We start from the raw sequence: 22,772 nt of genomic DNA, 5'->3' as shown, positions 1-22,772 counted from the left end.
CCCGGACATTCTTTCTTCCACCTTTGTCCGTCGGAAAAAAGATACGAAAGTCTGAGGTCACATAAAAACTGACTCAAGAACAGCTTCTTCCCTGCTGCCATCAGACTTTTGAATGGACCGACCTCGCACTAAGTTGATCTTTCTCTACACCCTAGCTATGACTGTAACACTACATTCTGCACCCTCTCCTTTCCTTCTCTATGAACGGTATGCTTTGTCTGTATGGCACGCGAGGAACAATACTTTGCACAGTATCCCAATACATGAGACAATAACAAATCAAGTCAAATCAAAAATCAAACCACCAACTGGCGCCCAGCAGATTGACCTAGTAATCTCGTGTTTCGGAATGCGCTCTAAGCTTATTGCTGTCAACATCACAAGAGCATGTTGATTGTAGGTAAGTGATACAAACCAACAAGAACGTTACTGCTAAGATGGACAAGCATCCTCATTGTCACCGTGGCAACCATTTCCCAGTGTCCTGTTCCATGGAACACTTCAAAAACCACAATTGTTTATTTGAAATTGTTAGCCCAGCAGAATGAAATGGCGAGTGACGTTTTGTTTTTCAATTCATTCATGGGACATGGGCGTCGCTGGCTGGCCAGCATTTATTGCCCATCCCTAGTTGCCCTTCAGAAGGTGGTGGTGAGCTGTCTTCTTGAATCGCTGCAGTCCATGTTCTGTGGGTTGACCCACAATGTCATTAGGGAGGGAATTCCAGGATTTTGACCCAGCGACTGCGAAGGAATGGTGATATATTTCCAAGTCAGGACAGTGAGTGGCTTGGAGGGGAACTTGCAGGTGGTGGTGTTCCCATCTGTTTGGTGAAGGAGGACTGAAAACAAAATGACGATTAGTCCCCCCTGAGAGCTATGCTTCCTTCATTTGCAAATTAAATATTGGGCCTAAAAATCCTTAGCCCAACAAAGTAGTTGCCTAGTGACCGTGACACCTTATCCCACGGGTCCCTCTGGAGATGTCAATCGATTTTCATGCAGCATCTTGAGCCACTACCCTTCTCCACTGACTGTCTGCTCTCCAGTGTCTCGGGTTTCAAGTGGGACTTAGGTTCCACACAGGCCCTGACAGAAATTTGAGGAGTAGGCCGAAGCCTGGCTACACTCCTGGAAGAACTGGTAGCCAAGCTACATTGGGAGTGTGCTGCTGGCCTCCTGGGGGATTCAGGATCTCTGTATTAAACAATTTCCTGTGCATCACCTTCAACTCTCCAGTGCATCATTTACTTTGGATATTTTGATCCGAGATTTTATTCTGTGCCAGGGGAACACTAATCAGACACAATCCAGGCAAAACACAAGAGATTCACTGAATAAATGCTGCATTGTTTCAATTTATAAACCATGTGGTCTCTGTTAACTCTATAAGAACTAGAGGTCAGATCCTGATTCAACATCCCGACAACTTGCATTTGTACAATGTTGTACAATATCCCAATGACAATTAGTGCTCCCTGAGAGCTATGCTTCCTTCATTTGCAGACTAAATATTGGGCCTAAAAATCTTTAGTCCAACAAAGTAGTTGCCTAGTGACCATGACACCTGACCTCACAGGACACTCTGGAGATGTCAGTTGATTTTTCATGCAACATCTTGGGTATCTCCCTTTCTCCACTGGCTGTCTCCTCTCCAGTGTCTCAGGTCTCAAGTGGGATGGAGATAGACCTTGGGTTCCAAACAGACCCTGCATTTAGCAGATCAAAACTGACCCTTAGCCAAAGGAGGAGAAATTAGGACGTGGCTAAAAGGTTGATCGGAGAGGTGGGCTATAAGGAGTGTCTTAAAGGAGGAGAGCGAGAGGTACAAGAATGGAACGCCAGGGCTTGAAACTTAACGATAACCTTAACGAACCTTTTACGATAGTGAGTTTGTTCTTTTACGATAGTGAGTTTTAGGGGGCATCTGGACAAATACATGAATAGGATGGGAATAGAGGGATATGGTCCCCAGAAGGATAGGGAGTTTTAGTTCAATCGGGCAACATGGTCGGTGCAGGCTTGGAGGGCCGAAAGGCCTGTTCCTGTGCTGTAATTTTCTTTGTTCTTCTTTGTGCTTTAACAGAAGGCATTGACTGCCAATCGGTGGGGCTAAAGGGAGTGAGGGGTGCATGAGAGATCAGAGTCAGAGGAATACAAATGTCTTGACAGTCCGGAGGGTTAATGGAAGTCACAGAGATGGGGAGAGACAGGCTTTCTAAGAGTGTTGTTAAGACCTGGGACACTTACAGTACAAACAGGCATATATAATGTCACTCCGACAGCTTGATGTGTGCTTTCCATGCAGCAGTTAAACAAGTCAAGGCACATTGGAACACTGGGGTCAGCTTCAGTAGAGGTCGGCGTGAGGTGGTACAGTTTGGTTGGAAGAATAAAGAGATCACATACTCCTTGGAAAATGGGGGTAGAGGAATAGAAATCTGGGGGCACACAAAGCAAATCACTAGGAACAGCAACGCTGCTTAATATGGCCGGGAGAAAATGAGCAAAACACTGAGATTCATTGCTGGAGGGGTAGAGTTGAAAACCTTGACCAGACCGCACTTGGAATACTGTGAATAGTTCATGTCTCCATACTGTGAAAGAAATATCGAGGCACGGGAGAAAATAGACTTACTCAAATAATACCAGAACTAAGATTATACCTGCCGAGTCATAGTACAGGTATAGAATACAAATATAGGGTTATAATGATGAAACTGTATAAGGCACTGGTGAGGCCACAACTGGAGTATTGTGTGCAGTTCTGGTCACCACATTAAAAGAAGGATGTAATTGCTTTGGAGAGGGTGCAGAGAAGATTTACTAGAATGTTGCCAGGAGAATTGTGGTTACGAGGAGAGATTGGAGAGGTCGGGGTTGTTTTCCTTGGAACAGAGAAGGCTGAGGTGTGACGTGATTGAGTTGTACAAAATTGTATGAATAGGGACAGAGTAGACAGGAGGAACCTGTTTCCCTTTGCAGGAAGTTCAAAAACCAGGGGTCATAGACTCAAGCTAAGTGGCAGAAGGGTTAAAGGGGACATGAGGAAAAACCTTTTTATGCAGTGCGAAATTAAGGAACAAATATGTAAAGAGATTGCAGATAACTCCAAGAAAAATAGGGTGGTAATAGTAGGGGATTTTAACTTCCCAACATGGACAGGGACAGCCATAATATTAGGGGCTTAGATAGAGAGAAATTTGTTGAGTGTATTCAGGAAGAATTTCCCATTCAGTATATGAATGGCCCGACTAGAGAGGGGGGCAAAACTTGACTTCCTCTTGGGAAATAAGGAAGGGCAGGTGACAGAAGTGAGGAATCATTTTGGAACCAGTGACCATAATTCTATTAGTTTTAAGATAGCTATGTAAAATGATAGGTCTGACCCAAAAGTTAAAATTCTAAATTGGGGTAAGACCAATTGTGATGGTATTAGACAGGAACTTTCAAAAGTTGATTAGGGGAGTCTGACGGCAGACAAAGGGATGTCTGGTTAGTGGGAGGCTTTCAAAATTGTGATAACCAGGGTTCAGGGTAAGCACATTCCTTTTAGGGTGAAGGGCAAGGCTGGTAGAAGTAGGGAACCCTGGATGACTCGGGATATTGAGGCCCTGGTCAAAAAGAAGAAGGAGGAGTATAACATGCATTGGCAGCTGGGATCAAGTGGATCCCTTGAAAACTATAGAGGGTGTCGGAGTACAGTTAAGAGAGAACCCAGGAGGGCAAAAAGTGGACACGAGATTGCTTTGGCAGAAAAGGCAAAGGAGAATACAAAGAGCTTCTACAAATATATAACGGACAAAAGAGTATCTAGGGAAAGAATAGGGCCTCTTCAGGATCAACAAGGTCATCTATGTGCAGATTCACAAGAGATGGGTGCGATCCTAAATGAATATTTCTCATCAGTATTTACTGCTGAGAAAGGCATGGATATTAGGGAACTTGGGGAAATAAATAGTGATATCTTAAGGAGTGTCCATATTACAGAGGAGGTGCTGGAAGTCTTAAAGTGCATCAAGGTAGATAAATGCCCAAGACCTGATGAAGTGTATCCCAGGATGTTGTGGGAGGCTAGGGAGGAAATTGCGGATCCCCGAGCAGAGATATTTGAATCATTGACAGTCACAGGTGAGGTGCCTGAAGATTGGAGGGTGGCAAATGCTGTGCCTTTGTTTAAGGAAGCCTGGGAACTACAGACTGGTGAGCCTAACCACTGTAGTGGGTAAGTTGTTAGGTTTTCTGAGAGACAGGATCTACAGGCATTTAGAGAGGCAAAGACTGATTAGCAATAGTCAGCATAGCTTTGTGAGTGGAAAATCATGTCTCACAGATTTGATTGAGTTTTTTGAAGGGGGTAACCGAGAAGGTAGATGAGGGCAGTGCAGTCGACGTTATCTACATGGACTTTAGCAAGGCCTTTGACAAGATACCGCATGGTAGCCAGTTGGATACAAAATTGGCTTAATGACAGAAGACAGAGGGTGGTTGTGGAGGGTTGTTTTTCAAACTGGAGGACTGTGACCAGCGGTGTGCCTCAGGGATCGGTGCTGGGTCCACTGTTATTTGTCATTTATATTAATGATTTAGATGAGAATTTAGGAAGCATGTTTAGTAAGTTTGCAGATGACACCAAGATTGGTGGCATAGTGGACAGTGAAGAAGGTTATCTTGGATTGCAACAGGATCTTGATCAATTGGGCCAGTGGGCTGACGAATGGCAGATGGAGTTTAATTTAGATAAATGTGAGGTGATGCATTTTGGTCGATTGAACCAGGGCAGGACTTACTCAGTTAATGGTCGGGTGTTGGGAGAGTTGGAGTCACAGGTGGACAGGGTGGTGAAGAAGGCATTCGGCATGCTTGGCTTCATTGATCAGGACATTGGATACAGGAGTTGGGATGTCTTGTTGAAGTTGTACAAGTCATTGGCAAGGCCACACTTGGAATACTGTGTATAGTTCTGGTCACCCTATTGTAGAAAGTATATTATTCAACTAGAAAGAGTGCAGAAAAGATTTAGCAGGATGCTACCGGGACTTGATGGTTTGAGTTATAAGGAGAGGTTGGATAGACTGGGACTTTTTTCCTGGACCATAGGAGTCTTAGGGGTGATATAATAGAGGTCAATAAAATAGTGAGGAGCATAGATAAGGTAGATAGTCAACATTCTTTCCCAAAGGTAGGGGAGTCTAAAACTCGAGGGCATTGGTTTAAGGTGAGAGAGGAGAGATTCAAAAGGGTCCAGAGGGGCAATTTTTTCACACAGAGGGTTGCGAGTGTCTAGAACGAGATACCAGAGGTAGTAGTAGAGGCGGGTACAATTTTGTCTTTTAGAAAGCATTTGGACAGTTACATGGGTAAGATTGGCATAGAGGGATATGGGTCAAGCAGCATGGACAAGTTGGGCCAAACGGTCTGTTTCTGTGCTGTAAGCCTCAATGGGTGGGACTTTACGGCCTCGCTCAGGCGAGACCGGAAATCCCCGCCCGAGGTCACCAGAGATTTCCGTTGTCAGACCCTTGCCCACTCCGATTCTGTGGCGAGTGAGGTGGCAAAGTTCTGGCCTATGACTCCGTCTACACTTCCCGCTGCCTCAGAAAAGCAGCCAGCGTAACCAAGGACCCCCCCCCACACGCCCTGGATATGCTCTCTTCCATCTTCTTCCGTCAGGAAAAAGATACAAAAGTCTGAGGACATATACCAACCGACTCAAGAACATTCTGCACCCTCTCCTTTCCTTCTCCTCTTGTACTCTATGAATGGTATGCTTTGCCTGTGTAGCGCACAAGACACAATGCTTTTCACTGTATACCAATACATGTGACAATATTAAATCAAATCTGAGAGGGGTACATTTTGGCTCTCCTTAAAGAAGGAAAAGTGTTTACCGCTGTTTACAGTCGCTTGACATTGTTACTTTGACAGGATTTAAGCAAAGCTAAACAGAAATGAAGCCTGCCCTCCGTTCTCCCCTCTCCCATTCCTTTCAAGAAGTTGTAGGTTTTTATGGGCTGCACAAATTGAACAGAATGATTGCCTGTGGAATAATTGAAGTGAAGTAGAATCTGGACCCAGTGTAAGTGGTTCGGTCACAAGCTAAATGATCGATTACATTCGCGTCAAGGAAACTTTCGAACCCAATTGGAATCGAAGCCAATTTTGTTAATCAAGAACCGAAAGGGCAAACACACAGATTGTAGCCAAGAAACAGGAAAAGGAAAAATCAAGCACATACGCTTTGAAACAAATTAGTTGTAGCAGCTCTCCCAGAACCCTTTTCCAGCTGATTTGGGTCAGCGATAGAGGTTCCTCATTCTCATTTAGTGTTATTTCTTTGTCAGACCAGCTGCGTTAATGCTACTGTCATGTTTTCCTCTGACAGACTAAAGATGAGATTACCAACACGAGGAATGTTAGCACATTAATGTGTGAAGGAAACGTACTGAACATTGGTGACATTTCGTGAGCACGTGGTTTGATGTGGCCCAATACGGTGTGGAAAGGTGCTGCTGCCACCATTTTGTTTTGTTCCGCACCCCCATGCGGGCTTGACAGCAGTGTTTTGGGAAATGCCTCCAGCACAGATTATCGTAACACTCAGAAATAAAAACAGGAAACACTGGAAGTGCTCAGCGGGTCTGGCAACATCTGTACAGGGAGAAACAGAGTTAACGTTTCGGGTCTGTGACCTTTCATCAGAACTGGGAAAAGTTAGAGATTGAATTGAGTTATTATTGTCCCGTATATTGGGTGAAAAGTATTGTTTCTTGCTCACTATACAGGCAAAACATACCATTCATACAGTACATGGGAGAGAAGGAAAGGAGAGGGTGCGGAATATAGTGTTACAGGGTGTAGAGAAAGATCAGCTTAATATAAGGTAGGTCCATTCAAAAGTCTGATGGCAACAGGGAAGAAGCTGTTCTTGAGTCGGTTGCAATCGGTTTTGAGCAAGGGGGTGGGTTAAGGACTAAAAGCACAAACTAGAAGCAGGAGTAGGCCATTCAGCCCTTTGAGCCTGCTCTGCCATTCGTTTTTATCATGGCTGATTATCAAATTCAACATCCTGATCTCGCCTCCACCCCATCCCTTGATCCCTTTAGCCCCAAGAGCTATATCTAATTTCTTCCTGAAATCAGACAATAATTTGATCTCAACTACTTTCTGTGGCAGAGAATTCCACACATTCAACACCCTCTGGGTGAAGAAATTTCTCCTCATCTCAGTTCGAAAAGGTTTACCCCTTATCCTCAAACTATGATCCCTAGTTTTGGACTCCCCCCACCATTGGAAACATTCTTTCTGCATCTACCCTGTTTAATCCTGTTAAAATTTTATAAATTTCTATGAGATCCCCTCTCACTCTTCTAAACTCCAGTGAATATAATCCTAAACGATTTAATCTCTCCTCATATGAGAGACCTGCCATCCCAGGAATCAACCTGATAAACCTTCCCTGTACTCCCTCTATAGCAAGGACATCCTTCCTCAGATAAGGACACCAAAGCTGCGCACAATACTCCAGATGAGACCTCACCAACGCCCTATACAATTGCAGCAAAACATCACTTTTCCTCTACTCAAAAAAGGAAGGTCGATGATAGGTTGAAAAACAGGAGAGATTGAACGAGAGAGTTAGTGTTCCAGGTCCAAAGGGAATGGAGGTGGGGCAAGAAAAGAAACTACCAATCTCAGCACTCTCGGAGGATATATTGGATAGCAGAGACTACCAGCTCTCTGTTCAGGTTGTCTTCCTGATTGCCCACTCCGTTGAAGGTTGTCTTCTCGTAAATACGAATACACTTCCGTTTCTTCTCTCAATTTCATTTTCAATCTCTACAAGATAAGATCATGCTTGTGTTTTCTTTGTCCAAAATTTGGCCTTTGCGATTCTGATCATGAATCCATAATGATTTCCCCTGGCTGGAGTGCTGGTAAATCCTGCACTTTATGATGTTGACTCTAGTTTCTGGATTAATTTGTACGATACTTACCCTCCTTCTCCCTTGCTCTCTATCTCTGCTGCTTTGAGACATGGCATATGTGTGTGTGTTGACAAACGGGAAGTTGGGTATGTAATTGTCAGCCCATCAGAACCTCTGTTTGAGCCAAAACATTCCAGAGTGGTATGGAACGGTAGCTTAAAGTTTAAAGTTTATTTATTAGTGTCACAAGTAGGCTTACATTAACACTGCCACAAAGTTACTGTGAAAATCCCCTCGTCACCACACTCCGGCGCCTGTTCGGGTACACTGAAGGAGACTTTAGCATGGACAATGCCCCTAACCAGCATGTCTTTCAGACTGTGGGAGGAAACCGGAGCACCCAGAGGAAACCCACGCAGACACATGGAGGACATGCAGATTCCACACACTGACCCAAGTTGGGAATCGAACCCGGGTTCCTGGCACTATGAGGCAGCAGTACTAACCACTGTGCCACCCCAAAAGGTACCTCAACAGCGCTGAGTGAATATCATTATTTTTCTTCAGCAATGCCTTCATCGTTCTTGCTCCTCTTTCAGCCTCTGCATTAGCCTGTGGGTATCCGGGTGAGCTACCTGCGTGGACAAGCCCACTGGCTTCTGTGAGCTGTTTAAAACATTCATTTGCAAACTGTGGGCCATTGTCTGAAATGTCTCGATCTGGAATGCTGAGTGTGGCAAAAGATTATGATGGTTTCCGAGGTGGGATCATGAAGAAGTTTAACCTCAACCCACCTGGAGTCACAGTCAACAACAAGCGGAATGTCTTCCCCTTGATCCCCCCGAGACTTTCCCATGGTCTGGATGGAGATGAGATGCCATGGCTGGTTCCCGCTGCTCCTGGTGGTGGGTTGCACAGTGATTCAGTTTGGAATAATTTCTTCTCGTGATTTTGAGACCCCTGACCACCAAATGGAAGTTTTCACACTCACACACTGCATTCTCTGAAGGATCTCGAGGGCTTTTGTTATGAACAAAGTCTCATCGTGAATCAATAACTTTTTCTGATTGGCAGTCAGTGACTAGTGGGGTTCCGCAGGGATCCGTGCTAGGACCCCAACGGTTCACATATTTGTAGATGATACAAAGTTGGGTAGCAGGCTGAGCTGTGAGGAGGTTGCAGAGATGCTTAAGCGTGATTTGAACAGGCTGAGAGTGTGGGCATCTGCATGGCAGATGCAGTATAATTTGGATAAATGTGAGGTGATCCACTTTGATAGCAATAATAGGAAGACAGATTATTACTTAAATGGGTGCAAATTGAGAGAGGTGGATACTCAATGAGACCTTGGAGTCCTGGTGCACCAGTCGCTGAAAGTAAGCGCGCAGGTACAGCAGCCAGTAAAGAAGGCAAATGGTATGTTGGCCTTCATAGCGAGAGGATTTAAGTATAGGGATAGGGATGTTTTGCTGCAATTGTGTAGGGCGCTGGTGCGGTCACACCTGTAGTATTGTGTGCAGTTTTGGTGTCCTTATCTGAGGAAGGATGCCCTTGTTACAGAGGGGGTGCAGTGAATGTTCACCAGGGTGATTCCTGGGATGGCAGGATTCTCATATGAGGACAGATTAAGTCGGTTAGGATTATATTCACGGGAGTTTAGAAAAGTGAACGAGGATCTCATAGAAACTTAGAAAAATCTAACAGGGTTAAACAGGGTAGGTTCAGAAAGAATGTCCCCAGAGGTGGGGGAGTGCAGAAATAGGGGTCATAAATTGAGGATAAGGGGTAATCCTTTTGGGACTGAGATGAGGAGAAGTTCAACTAGAGGGTGGTGAATGTGTGGAATTCATGACCACAGAATGTAGTTGAGGCCAAAACATTGTCTGGGCCAAAAGGGGGATTAGGACATTGAATTTGATGATCAGCCATGATCAAAATGAATGCTGGAGCAGGCTCGAAGGGCTGAATAGTCTACTCCTGCTTCTAGTTTAAATGTTTAATAAGTCACCCGCGACACTGAGATGTCTTTGTTGCTCCAAGTATTACTTCAGGATCAGATTATTTGGAATGAATTCTAACCATCCATTGAAGGAGGCTTTCTGAAATTTTGCACATTTTTCATCTGCTTATTGTGAGTTCCAAATTTAATTCAGCCTGTGTTGTTGCCAGTAGAAATTTCATGGCTCAATGACTCAACATCTTCGACCAAAATTACCTCTTCTTGTTCAAGCTTTTGAACAGCAATGTATGACAGTGCATCTACTGTTGTTTTTCTTGTTTTCCTTTCTCAAGTCTGTTTCTTGTTTGATACAAGCTGCCCTTCCTAGTAATGAGCTTGTGAATCCTTCAGCTGCTGTTGGTGGGAAATATCCTTCCTGGTTTTTCGTCAGGTTTTCACCACTCGGTTATAATAGGTTCCGGCGTCCCTCCTTGTTGTTTCAATTCTTCTCAAAACTCTGGATACGTTTGGAAATTCTGTCTTGAACTCTTTCAATTTTTCTTCTGTTTTATCAGTGAGTTGTAGATCTGTGTCTGCCTTTCGGCTAAAACCTGGAGATTCTTGGTTTTGGATCATCGACAAAGTTTCCGTGATTTCTCTCGCTGAAGTTTGGTGGTCAACCGTCCCTTGACCTTCAGTTGAATGCCTCCTGGAATGTGGTTGATGGCTGGAAGGATTCTTGCTGTCGCCACGATTCTGTGTCCAAATCAACTGAAACATCTGCTCCAGTGTCTAAATTAAAGTTTGCTTTACGTCGATTGACCATAGCGTTTGCACTCCAATAGCTCCCATTAGATCCTATAATTTCTCCCAAGAATGGCATTTAATTGTCTTTTTCATCTTCAGTTTCTTAAATACGACATGTTTTAATTGGTTTGTCCTTGACTTTCTGATTTGGGGCATTTTTCTGTGGCATACAGATTTCCTCTTACAGGAACGGCACTCTGTATTTTTGGTGGAACATTCCTCATGCTGATGCAGCTTTTTCCCATCACAGCGACAACACTGAGTAATGGTGGCAAACCGCACCCCCTTCACTTTTTCTCTGTTTTTGAGTAGGTGTGCTGCGACTTCCGTGTCCTACAAACCAAACGGTGTCAGTTGTTTATCTTCACCAAGCCTCCCCTTCAACGCAAATAAACACTATACGATTTTGCTTTCTCACTTCTGCCTGCTTTGTTAACGGCACCTAATTTGATAGCATTCATTCCTCCCCCGACTGCAGAAAATCTAATAGAATTTCCTCTAAGGTTTCTAGAACAAGATGATCCCGAAGTAATCCATCAGATCACAAGGCTGTGCTCCTGCACCTGGCCTACAAGCCAAAACTGAAATGGGAGAATCCGATAACGAAAGTCGTGCAATGTTGCTCTGAGGAATTGACTCCTTCAAGTCAGTGCTCTGGTCAATATTTAAAAACTCAGCGACCAGCCTGAACGGGTACGCCACTACAGTAACTGACTTTATTATTAAGTGTGGAGAAGACTGTGTGACAAAGAAGCAAATCCGTGTGTTTCCCAGCTGGAAACCATGGATGGACAGGGATATTCGCTGAAGTCCAGGTCTGAGGCACTCAAGTCAGCTGACCCTGACCTATACAAGAAATCCAGATACGATCTATGGAGATCCATCAAAGATGCCAAAAGACATTACTATGCCAAGCTAGGGCCCCAGGCTAGCCATGTGGACTCCCAGCAACTATGGCAAGGTCTGCAAGACATAACAGGCTCCAAGCTGAAGGCATATAGAATTGCTGGCACATATGCACCCCTCCCTGATGAACTCAACGCATTCTTTTCCCTTTTTGAGCAAGAGATCAGCAAGAGCACACCATCCACCCCGGAAGCCTCGGCTGAACCCACTTTTGAGGTCACCATTGTAGACATCAGCCTTCTTGAAAGTCAACCCATGGAAAATGGCTGGTCCGAATGGGGTACCTGGATGAGAACTCAGATCCTGCGCAGTCCAGCTGGCGGGGGTATTCACAGACATCTTCAACCTCTCGTTACCAATCTGAGGTCTCTATCTGCTTCAAGTAGATGACCATCATTGACCCTTGACACTACGATAGCATTGACACTACGATAGCATTGACCCTTGACACTATGACAGCATTGACCCTTGACACTACGACAGCCTTGACCCTTGACACTACGACATCATTGACCCTTGACACTACGACATCATTGACCCTTGACACTATGACAGCATTGACCCTTGACACTACGATAGCATTGACCCTTGACACTACGACAGCATTGACCCTTGACATTATGATAGCATTGACCCTTGACACTACGATAGCATTGACCCTTGACACTCCAGCAGCATTGACCCTTGACACTACGACAGCATTGACCCTTGACACTACGACAGCATTGACCCTTGACACTATGACAGCATTGACCCTTGACACTACGATAGCATTGACCCTTGACACTCCAGCAGCATTGACCCTTGACACTACGACAGCATTGACCCTTGACACTACGACAGCATTGACCCTTGACACTACGACAGCATTGACCCTTGACACTATGACAGCATTGACCCTTGACACTACAACAGCATTGACCCTTGACACTATGACAGCATTGACCCTTGACACTACGATAGCATTGACCCTTGACACTACGACAGCATTGACCCTTGACATTACGATAGCATTGACCCTTGACACTACGATAGCATTGACCCTTGACACTCCAGCAGCATTGACCCTTGACACTACGACAGCATTGACCCTTGACACTACGACAGCATTGACCCTTGACACTATGACAGCATTGACCCTTGACACTACGATAGCATTGACCCTTGACACTCCAGCAGCATTGACCCTTGACACTACGACAGCATTGACCCTTGACACTACGACAGCATTGACCCTTGACACTACGACAGCATTGACCCTTGACACTATGACAGCATTGACCCTTGACACTACGACAGCATTGACCCTTGACACTATGACAGCATTGACCCTTGACACTATGACAGCATTGACCCTTGACACTATGACAGCATTGACCCTTGACACTACAGCAAATGTGCCAATGTGTTGGCAGTAATAATCAAGCAGATGTGAAATAATGAATCTTTCTGAAACACACACAGCCAAGTTGTGAAAAATCTGGCAGTTGAATCTGTTTTATATTTGTTTGGATATTCTGGTATATCATCACAATAGTATAAACACGGCTGGATGACAGTTGGTGTTGTTATTAACCTATCTGCTTCAGCCATTTTGAATGGAATCAGTGATTTCCAAACATAAAGAAGCAGTTCTGCAAATCTTCAGTTATCTTGGCCATCAAAGATGTACAAACAAAAGTGAACCTCATGCTTCCAGCTGAACAACAGCCATTCGGAAACCTAAGCCTATCTTAATATCTATCACTGTAATGCAGTGTGAAGTATTGTGATTATTACATATTTAACTAAAACTTTAAAAGTGAATTTTGGATATCTATCTTGTATTGTATAAAACCGAACCCTCAGTGTTTCACTCATTGTGTCACCATCTCCTACAAAAACTTAACTAACCCCAAAAAACTCCTTCCCTCTCATTACTCAGCGAGCCACAGCTTTTCACTGTGTACAAATACATGTGACAATCAAATCAAATCCTTATAGTACACATCCTGTTGAACCCCTTGATGAGCTTAAAGTATAGGATTACATAGGATACAGTGGTGGTGGGCGGCATGGTGGCACAATGGTTAGCACTGCTGCCTCACAGCGCCAGGGACCTGGGTTCGATTCCCGGCTTGGGTCGCTATCTGTGTGGGGTCTGCACATTCTCCCCATGTCTGCGTGGGTTTCCTCCGGGTGCTCCGGTTTCCTCCCACAGTCTGAAAAACCACAGTGCTGGTTAGGCACATTGGCCGTGCTGAATTCTCCCTCAGTGTACCCAAACAGGCACTAGAGTGTGGCGACTAGGGGATTATCACAGTAACTTCATTGTAGTGTTAATGCAAGCCTACTTGTGACATAAATAAATAAACTTTAAAAACTGGTGATCTTCCCAAGAGCAGGTCCTTGCTCATCCCTCCATGCCTCGTGCTCCAGCACTTCCCTCTTCTGTTGTTCATAAGAATCTTGCATTTTCCGCTTTGATGAGCTTTGAGCAATATGACCAGGGGAAAAAATACATGAGGCGGTTTCCGTTTGCAATCCTCATGTGTGCTTAAAGGAAAGGCAAGTCCTCCTCCATGGAATCCTTCGCCCATAAACAGCTTATTGTCTCTTGAGCTCTTCCATATTCGCTGTTTGCTGGTTCCGTTCTTCGGCATGGCTCCTAATCCTGAATATGGAACCCTTGCCTGGACAGATCGCAAAATAGCAGAGTGATCTCCTCCTAAGATCCTTCTACCCTCATGCAGGATATATGGCCTGGGAAGAGACCATTCAACCTAACCCGTCCATGCTAGCATTCATGCTTCACTCATCTTTCCTCATCTAAATCGATCTCATTACTCTCCATTCCCCTCTCCTTCATGTACTAGTCTAACCTCCCCTTAAATCCATGCATCCTACTATAGACGTTCAACATTTTTGCCACTCTTTGGGCAAAGAGCCTTCTTTAACTATCTTATATTGATGGCCTCCAGTGATGCTTCTAACCCTAACCCCCTCCCCAGCAAGTGGAAACTGGAAACTGCCCTTGTTTACTGATTGAGTTTTGCCAGAATTGAGTTATCAACACAATGTACAGACGCACAACACAGGACATCCTCATGCTTAACCCCATTGTTCAGTCACTGTGCTAGAATGCACAGCCCTTATTTTTTTCTCTCTTTGAAAAAGCATACGTAACTACAGACCATAACAATGTCAAAGCAAAATACTGCAGATGCTGGAAATCTGAAATAAAAACAGAAAGTGCTGCAAAAATGCAGCAGGTCTGGCAGCATCTGTGGAGAGAGAAACCGAGTTAATGTTTCCAACATGACACTTCTTCAGAGCCAGTTGTGATCCTGTTCAACAACAGGTAGTTCCTAAAATCAATAAATAGCAACAGTTCATTTATTTTGCTTAAGCGTCTTTGAAGCTTTTGCTGACGCGTGGTAAGTTCTACATTAAGATTTGATACACTTAAAAAGTTAACTGAACTTGTACTATGCCTTTAAGGGATAGCAGCATGGCATCACTTGGAGGGAAGTGCGTCATGTGACGTGAATATATGAACAAGAAACACCAGGCCATTCAGCACCTCGAGGCTGCTCCGCCATTCAATAAGATCATGGTTGATCTGATAGTAAACTCGAATGTGTATCCCACTGTTATTCAGCTGCTGATTTAAATTCTTCCCCAGCATTCCTGTTTACTGTGACAGATCAAAGACAGGAGTTGACTCAAATTCTCTTCACAATCTTCCCTTTATCTAACACTTCAGGTACCAAACGTACAACAGTTGCAATACTTTAACCCTTCACTGAGTTTAACTCTTCACTGAGCTTAACTCTTCTTTGAGCTTAACTCTTCACTGAACATCAACTCCTCACTGAACATCAACTCCTCACTGAACATCAACTCCTCACTGAACATCAACTCCTCACTGAACATCAACTCCTCACTGAACATCAACTCCTCACTGAACATCAACCCTTTAACTGGAAACAGATACTCTCATTCTTTAGCTGAAACCAGATATTCCAATTCTTTTACTGAAGACCCGGTTTAGAACGAAATGGCCAGATCCGTTCCCAATGTAGAAGCTGCCCTCATGGTCTTTCTCTGAAGATGTTCTTCAGGGCTCTCTTGCGACAGTTGATCTGAGTTATCACTGGAGACAAAGGGTTGGAGCATGTGTCTTTGCCCTCACAGGAAGTTCTGTGACACTCAGCCAATGGTGTAACCAGAAACTGATCACATTGCTCGACCAAGCCAATGGAGTTAGTCACAAATAACTCCATAATGCTTAGTTCAAATGTCATTAGGTCACATTGCCTTAACCCATTTATGGGCACCGCAGGAACTTTTGGCACCAAAATGTCATCCAAACATTCTCCCATATGTGCTCAACACAGGAATTGCCAGGTCACAGTTCACAGAACAGACAACAACAACCCACATCTACTTTTAATTATAAGTTGACCGAAAATCCCAGCATGCTTAATTCTTAGTTACAATTGCACGTTAAAGCCAATATTCCCATTATTGTCGTTAACATCATTGCTGTTGTATTTTCTCCGTGCCCACCACCAACCCCCAAAAACCTTTAGCCCCCCTTGCTCACCAAAAATCTATTCGCCTCTGCCTTAAAAAGATTCAAAGACTCTGCATCCACTGTCTTTTCAGGAAGAGAGTTCTAAAGACTCTCAACCCTCTAATTGAAAACAATTTGCCTCATCTACATTTTAAATGGGCAACCCTTTACTTTTAAACAGTGACCCCCCTTGTACTAGATTCACCCACAAGAGGAGACATCCTCTCCACATCTACCCTGCCAAGACCCCTCAGGATCTTATTTGTTTCAATCAAGTCACCCTTTGCTCTTCTCAACTCCAGTGGATATGAGCCTAGCCTGTCCTAAAGTTCCTCATAAGACACCCCACCTGTTCCAGGAATTGGTCTGGTAATCCATTTCCGAATCGCCTCAAAATGCAATGACATCCAGTCTCACTTTCACTATGAGCGGAACACAGCGCGCACAGCTCTGCTGCTGACATCTTCTACTTTTGTATAAATGTCCTCAGTGCCGACTCTCGATAAATGAATCCACAAGGTGTTTATCCAATCCCTCATGAGTGAGCGGAGCCTTTATATCATTGCAGGAACACAACAGCTTACAATCTTTAAGATAGTTCTCATGACTAACTATAAGGAATAGCATTCTGTAGCAATCTACAGAATAAAGTGTTGGTTTTTGAGAGGTTTGTAGGCCCTTAACTGCTTTCCTTTCCTCATCAGCCCTACAGACGCATGCAGTTGCCCCTTAAGTGGCACAAGCGGAACTATCACCATAGAAGGACCATTGAGACGGAAAACCTTGCTGAAGGAAGGCAAGAAGCCAGCAGTAAGTGGAATCTATCTCGACAGAGTTTATATTTTCTTCAGGGTCATCCAAATGTTCAGCTGTTTGACTTGGCAGAGATTTGTGACTAATCATCCTGAGGCTATATATCAAAGTCTTTGAACCAAATGCAGGAATTCCCATCAGCCTCGCATTCACAGGATTTTCCTCCGGCACTTAAAGCCTAGAAATTAAAAAAAATGAAAATTGTATTTAAAAAATATACGGCAATGAAGCAAAAGGTATAGGTTAATAACGGACACAACAAACTGCCTCTTCCAAGGAGTCAGGTGTGATTTAGCTAATGATTTGCATTCGGTTGTTCCCCTATCTTTCTGTGTGCAATTGCCTTACCCTTATTCATACGGAATTCACAGAATACTACAGTGCAGAAGAGGCCATTCAGCCCATCGAGTCTGCACCGACGCATGAAATGCCCTGACCTGCCCACCTAATCCCACTTGCCAGCACTTGGCCCATAGCCCTGAATGTTATGGCGTGCCAAATACTCATCCAGGTACTTTTTAAAGGATGTGAGGCAACTCGTCTCCATCACCCTCCCAGGCAGCGCATTCCAGACCGTCACCACCCTCTGGGTAAAAACGGTTTTCCTCAAATTCCCCCTAAACCTCCCACCCCTCACTTTTAACTTGTGTCCGCTCGCGACTGACCCTTCAACTAAGGGGAACAGCTGCTCCCTATCCACCCTGTCCATGCTCCTCATAATCTTGAACACCTCAATCAGGTCACCCCTCAGTCTTCTCTGCTCCAGAGAAAACAACCCAAGCCTATCCAACCTTTCTTTATAACTTAAATGTTCCATCCCTGGCAGCTTTCTCCTATCTGGGATTAGGTTGTATGGCAGAAACAGGAATGGGAACATGTTGTGTTTCCTGCTGCTTAGGCTGGTGGGGAACCACGCTATATCTTCCAGCCCCGACCACATTAATTCTGCATCTGGAGTGACACGGTGGTACAGTGGTTAGCACTGATGCCTCACAGCACCAGGGACCCGGGCTCGATTCCGGCCTTGGGTCACTGTCTATGTGGAGTTTGCATATTCTCCCCGTGTCTGCGTGGGTTTCCACCGGGTGCTCCGGTTTCCTCCCACACTCCAAAGATGTGCAGGTTTGGTGGATTGGCCATGCTAAATTGCCCCTTAGTGTCCCAAGGTTAGATGAGCGGGGAGTGCCAGTGTGGGATGTTCTTTCAGAGAGTCGGTGCAGACTCGATGGATCGAATGGCCTCCTTCTGCATTGTAGGGATTCTCTGGAGGTTGAGTGCTGCATTCTATGATGGGGTGAGCATGATTGTGCTCTTCCTGCCATCATATCTGGGTGCCATTTTGAAAATGGCCCAATATCACGGACCCACCAATGAAGAAAGAAGATGGGCCTCCAGAAAAAGAAGGTGAGTCTCCCAGGAGCACTCTGGGGCTGGAAGATGGACCACCTCCATGACACCGAAGCTGGAAAATACATCTGTAGATACTGAAGAGGGATTCGGAATTGATTGTATTGAAGTAGGGGGGTGTGAGGGACATGGCTGTGGAGCCAGTTGGCCAAGATACACCTAGTTACACAAAAGCATTGCAAAAAAATAATAGTTTTTTACATTTTGTTCCTTATTCATTCATGGGAGATGGGCATCGCTGGCTGACCAGAATTTATTGCCCGTCCCTAGGTTGCCCGTGAACTGAGTGGCTTGTTGGGCCATTTCAGAGGGTAGTTGAGAGTCAACCACATTTGATTCATGTAATACTCGCAGCCGAAAACATTACTCCCCTTTTCATGTCGAATTTGCAGTCAATCCCCTGTCTTTGGTGATGGCTGAGCCTTTATCCAGGCTTTCCCATAAATAGGCGTCACAATGTTGTTTGTGCAGCCTGAGTCGCTGTGGGTATTTTGAAGAACGGGGGTGGGAGGGGGGGGGGGGGGGGGTGGGGGGTCAGTTGGGAGGGGGGTCAGTTGGGAGTGGGGGTGCAGCGTCTGCTGTCGTACCATATGTTCTTGCCCTTAGGAGATAAATAGATCAGCCCAGATGGTAAAACTGTAACCAGTACACAGAGGGCTGATTTTGAGTGGTCCAGACCAGTTGATAAAAAGGTTAATTATTCACCCTAAAAACAAATCCCCTCACAGGTAGGAAGTTAATAACAAACACTCCATAGCTCATCACCACCTGATCACAAGAATGGAAAGATTGAGATTTAGTTTGGTGCCTTTTGGCTAAACGACCAGCAACCACAGGGTGCACTGCTCCCCCTTTTGGCCACTTCTTAACACAACAGCTACACATCATTGGGTATTTTCATACACAGACACTCAAATTTATTTCACCTGGGCAAATTTATTGCCTTTTCTTTTATGGGGACTAGAAGTTTGATTAAAAAGCACTGAAGACATGAGAGGCTTCATTGGGAATCTATGACTGTGAATCCTGTTAGATGTCGGTCCCTGAATTGATCGAATGACTGTTACACTGACCCTCGCAACTTGCCACTGAAGGGTGCGGAGGAACCCAGTAACAGACATGGGGGCCCAACTGATCTTAACAGCATGGTGCCAATTAAATAATTTTGGCAAACTCTCTCCCTCCCCCTCCCCTCCCCCTCCCCTGCCCAGCCCCCTTCCGTCCGCCTGACCTCTTGCCTTGTCCCAACAGCCAGTCAGATTTGTTGCTTACAGACCCACAAATGCTTCACTTCCTGGTCACTAGAACCCACCAGTGCTTCACTTCCTGGTCACTAGAACCCACCAGTGCTTCACTTCCTGGCCACTGGAATCCACCAGTGCTTCACTTCCTGGTCACTGGAACCCACCAGTGCTTCACTTCCTGGTCACTGGAACCCACCAGTGCTTCACTTCCTGGTCACTGGAACCCACCAGTGCTTCACTTCCTGGTCATTAGAACCCACAAATGCTTCACTTCCTGGTCCCTCGAGCCCACCAATGTTTCACTCGCAGACTCAGGCCAGAGGCTCCATGACCAGACCCCTTCAGTGCTTCACCCGCCCTTTGGTCCCCACCCACAGAGGCTGCATCTAGTTTTGCAACCTCTCCCCACATTGGGGCTTTGACCCCAAGCATGTCTTTTGAGATCCAATGCAGAATGGCAACAAGGGTGACCTCACTGTTCATGTTGATTTTTAATTGATCCTGAGTAATGAACTGCCCAGGTATTGTACACATCCCATCAACGCCGATTCCTCGAAAAAACCACATGGGGAATAAAAACATCAGGGGTAGAAGTTTGCAAAAAACTGGTGAAATACTATAAGGCTGCACACGCAAAGAAAGAGAAAGGCATGCTTTTTACCTGCAGAGCCTGGCGTAAAAAAAAATAGGATGTGTGGAACATTCCAGGTGAGAAAATGTGGAGATCTGTAACTGAATAACTGTGTACTCAGAGGTCATGGTGACTATTCATATAGGAATGCAGCTTAGAGTGATTTAATGTTGAAAAGTCATTTGACCTTTTGTTTGCCTTCAGATGTCATCCTGGACTCGTTACTGGCTCATACTTTCTGGATCGCTCCTGCTGTATTTCTCTGCAAAGTCACTGCGGGCCTCTGAGAGAAAGCATGTAAGTAATCCCCACCGTCACCATAATCATAGTGTTCGAAACATCGATTTTTATGATTTTCTTGTATGTGGGTTATGGATTTTTTTTTAAAGATCATAGCTGCCTCACAGCACCAGGGACCCGGGTTCAATTCCCGGCTTAGGTTACTGTCTGTGCGGAGTCTGCACCGTTCTCCCCGTGGCTGCGTGGGTTTCTTCCAGGTGCTCCGGCTTCCTCCCACAGTCCAAAAGATGTGCTGGTTAGGTGCATTGGCCGTGCTAAATTCTCCTTCAGTGGACCCGAACAGGTGCCGGAGTGTGGCGACTAGGGGATTTTCACAGGACAGCATGGCGGCACAGTGGTTAGCACTGCTGCCTCATAGCACCAGGGACCCGGGTTTGATTCCCAGCTTGGGTCACCGCTGTGTGGAGTTTGCACGTTCTCCCCGTGTCTGCGTGGGTTTCCTCCGGGGTGCTCCGGTTTCCTCCCACAGTCCAAAGATGTTAGGATGATTGGCAATGCTAAATTGACCCTGGTTTCGGGTGGATTAGCAGGGTAAATATGTGGGGTTACGGGGATAGGGTGGGATTGTTGTCAGAGCAGGCTCGATGGGCCGAATGGCCTCTTTCTGTATTGCAGGGAATCTAAGATTCTATGAAAAGCATCTAGTTCCTCCTTATTGTACCATTTTGTATTCATTTTATATTCTGTTTCATCACTAAGGGGTTTTGCTTTGAAGTTCCTAACTTCATTTTCATTTAATCTGAAGTACTGTATAAAATATTCATGACACCTCGTGTAAGTTAATACATGTCTGAAACTTACAAATCTATTCACTAATCGAACAGAAATAGCATTTGATTTCTGGGACCTTGGTTACAATTCATTGCAGACTGGTGAAATAAAATCTCATCTCTCTCTCTCTCTCTCTCCCTGCCAGCTGTAAAGGTTCTTGGGGAACTAAGTTTGGGAAGTGTCAGCCCTCGAGTTAGAAACACTCACGGCACATAGCTGCTTTTCACTGGGATTAGCATCAGCGCTTGGGCCAGATAAGTAGGGTGAACCCTTCCTACTCCTCAGAGAACCGTCTTCTCTTCCCACTATGATGCACCTTTCAAATCGCAAGGTAGGGCCCATTAAGGACCAAGGGGGCAATCTGTGGGTGGAGCCAGAGGACATTGGTAGAGTGTTGAATGAATACTTCACATCCGTCTTCACCCAAGAGAATGAGGACGATGGTATCGAATTCAGACAGAGAAACTGTGAGGTTCTTGAGCAAATTGACGTGGGGAAAGACAAGGTACTGGAGGTGTTGGCAACCTTAAAAGTGGATAAATCTCCAGGTCCAGATGAATTGTGCCGTAGGCTGCTGCGAGAAGCAAGGGAGGAGATTGCAGGGGCTCTAACCCAAATTTTCAATTCGTCTCTGGCCAGGGGGGAGATGTCAGATGACTGGAGAACAGCTAACGTGGGTTCAGCTATTTAAGGAGGGTTGTAGAGATAAACCAGGGAACTACAAACCAGTGAATCTCACATCAGTGGTAGGGAAACTATTGGAGAAACTTTTGAAGGAAAGTATCTATCTCCACTTGGAGAGGTGAAGCTTGATCAGGGATAATCAGCATGGCTTCGTCAGAGGGAGGTCATGCCCAACAAATTTGATTGGATTTTTTGAGGAGGTGGCCAGGTGTGTAGGCGAGGATGGTGCAGTCGATGTGGTTTATATGGATTTCAGCAAAGCCTTTGACAAGGTCCCGCTTGGGAGACTTGTAAAGAAGGTAAATTCACATGGGATACAGAGTAATTTGATAAAGTGGGTTCAAAATTGGCTCAGTTGTAGGAGACAGAGGGTGATGACAGACGGCTGCTTTAGAAACTGGAAGCCAGTGTCTAGCAGTGTACCACAGGGATCTGTGTTGGGCCCCCTATTATTCATCATTTATATAATCAACATAGATGACTATGTGGGGGGTAGGATTAGTAAGTTCGCCGATGACACAAAGATTGGACGGGTGGTTAATAGTGAAGCAGAGTGTCTTGGGCTACAGAAGATATAGACGGAATGGTCAGATAAGTGGCAAATGGGAATGTAACCCTGAAAAGTGTGAGGTGTGGAAGGAGCTATTTGACAAGGAAGTACTCAATGAATGGCCGGACACTAGGAAGCTCGGTGGAGCAAAGGGACCTTGGCGTGTTTGTCCACAGATCCTCTGAAAGCGGGAGGGGCATGTTGTTTAGGCTGGTGAAAAAGGCATATGGGGACA

The 22,772-nt window shown here is 45.1% G+C and overlaps 1 protein-coding gene across 4 annotated transcripts in view; it reads left to right on the top strand.

Moving 5' to 3' along the window:
* The window catches only part of ralgps1 (Ral GEF with PH domain and SH3 binding motif 1), a 758,896-nt gene that overhangs the window by 715,893 nt on the left and 20,231 nt on the right, over positions 1-22,772 (top strand). For all 4 annotated transcript variants that reach the window (XM_078226428.1, XM_078226430.1, XM_078226431.1 and 1 more), the window contains 2 exons: positions 16,842-16,947; positions 20,437-20,529. In XM_078226428.1, the coding sequence (XP_078082554.1) occupies positions 16,842-16,947; positions 20,437-20,529 (199 nt within the window). The remainder of the gene's footprint in view (positions 1-16,841; positions 16,948-20,436; positions 20,530-22,772) is intronic.

The sequence above is a fragment of the Mustelus asterias genome, chromosome 13 (genome assembly GCF_964213995.1).
Source record: "Mustelus asterias chromosome 13, sMusAst1.hap1.1, whole genome shotgun sequence".
NCBI classification, from domain to species: domain Eukaryota; kingdom Metazoa; phylum Chordata; class Chondrichthyes; order Carcharhiniformes; family Triakidae; genus Mustelus; species Mustelus asterias.
This window is presented reverse-complemented; position numbering and strand designations above follow the sequence as displayed.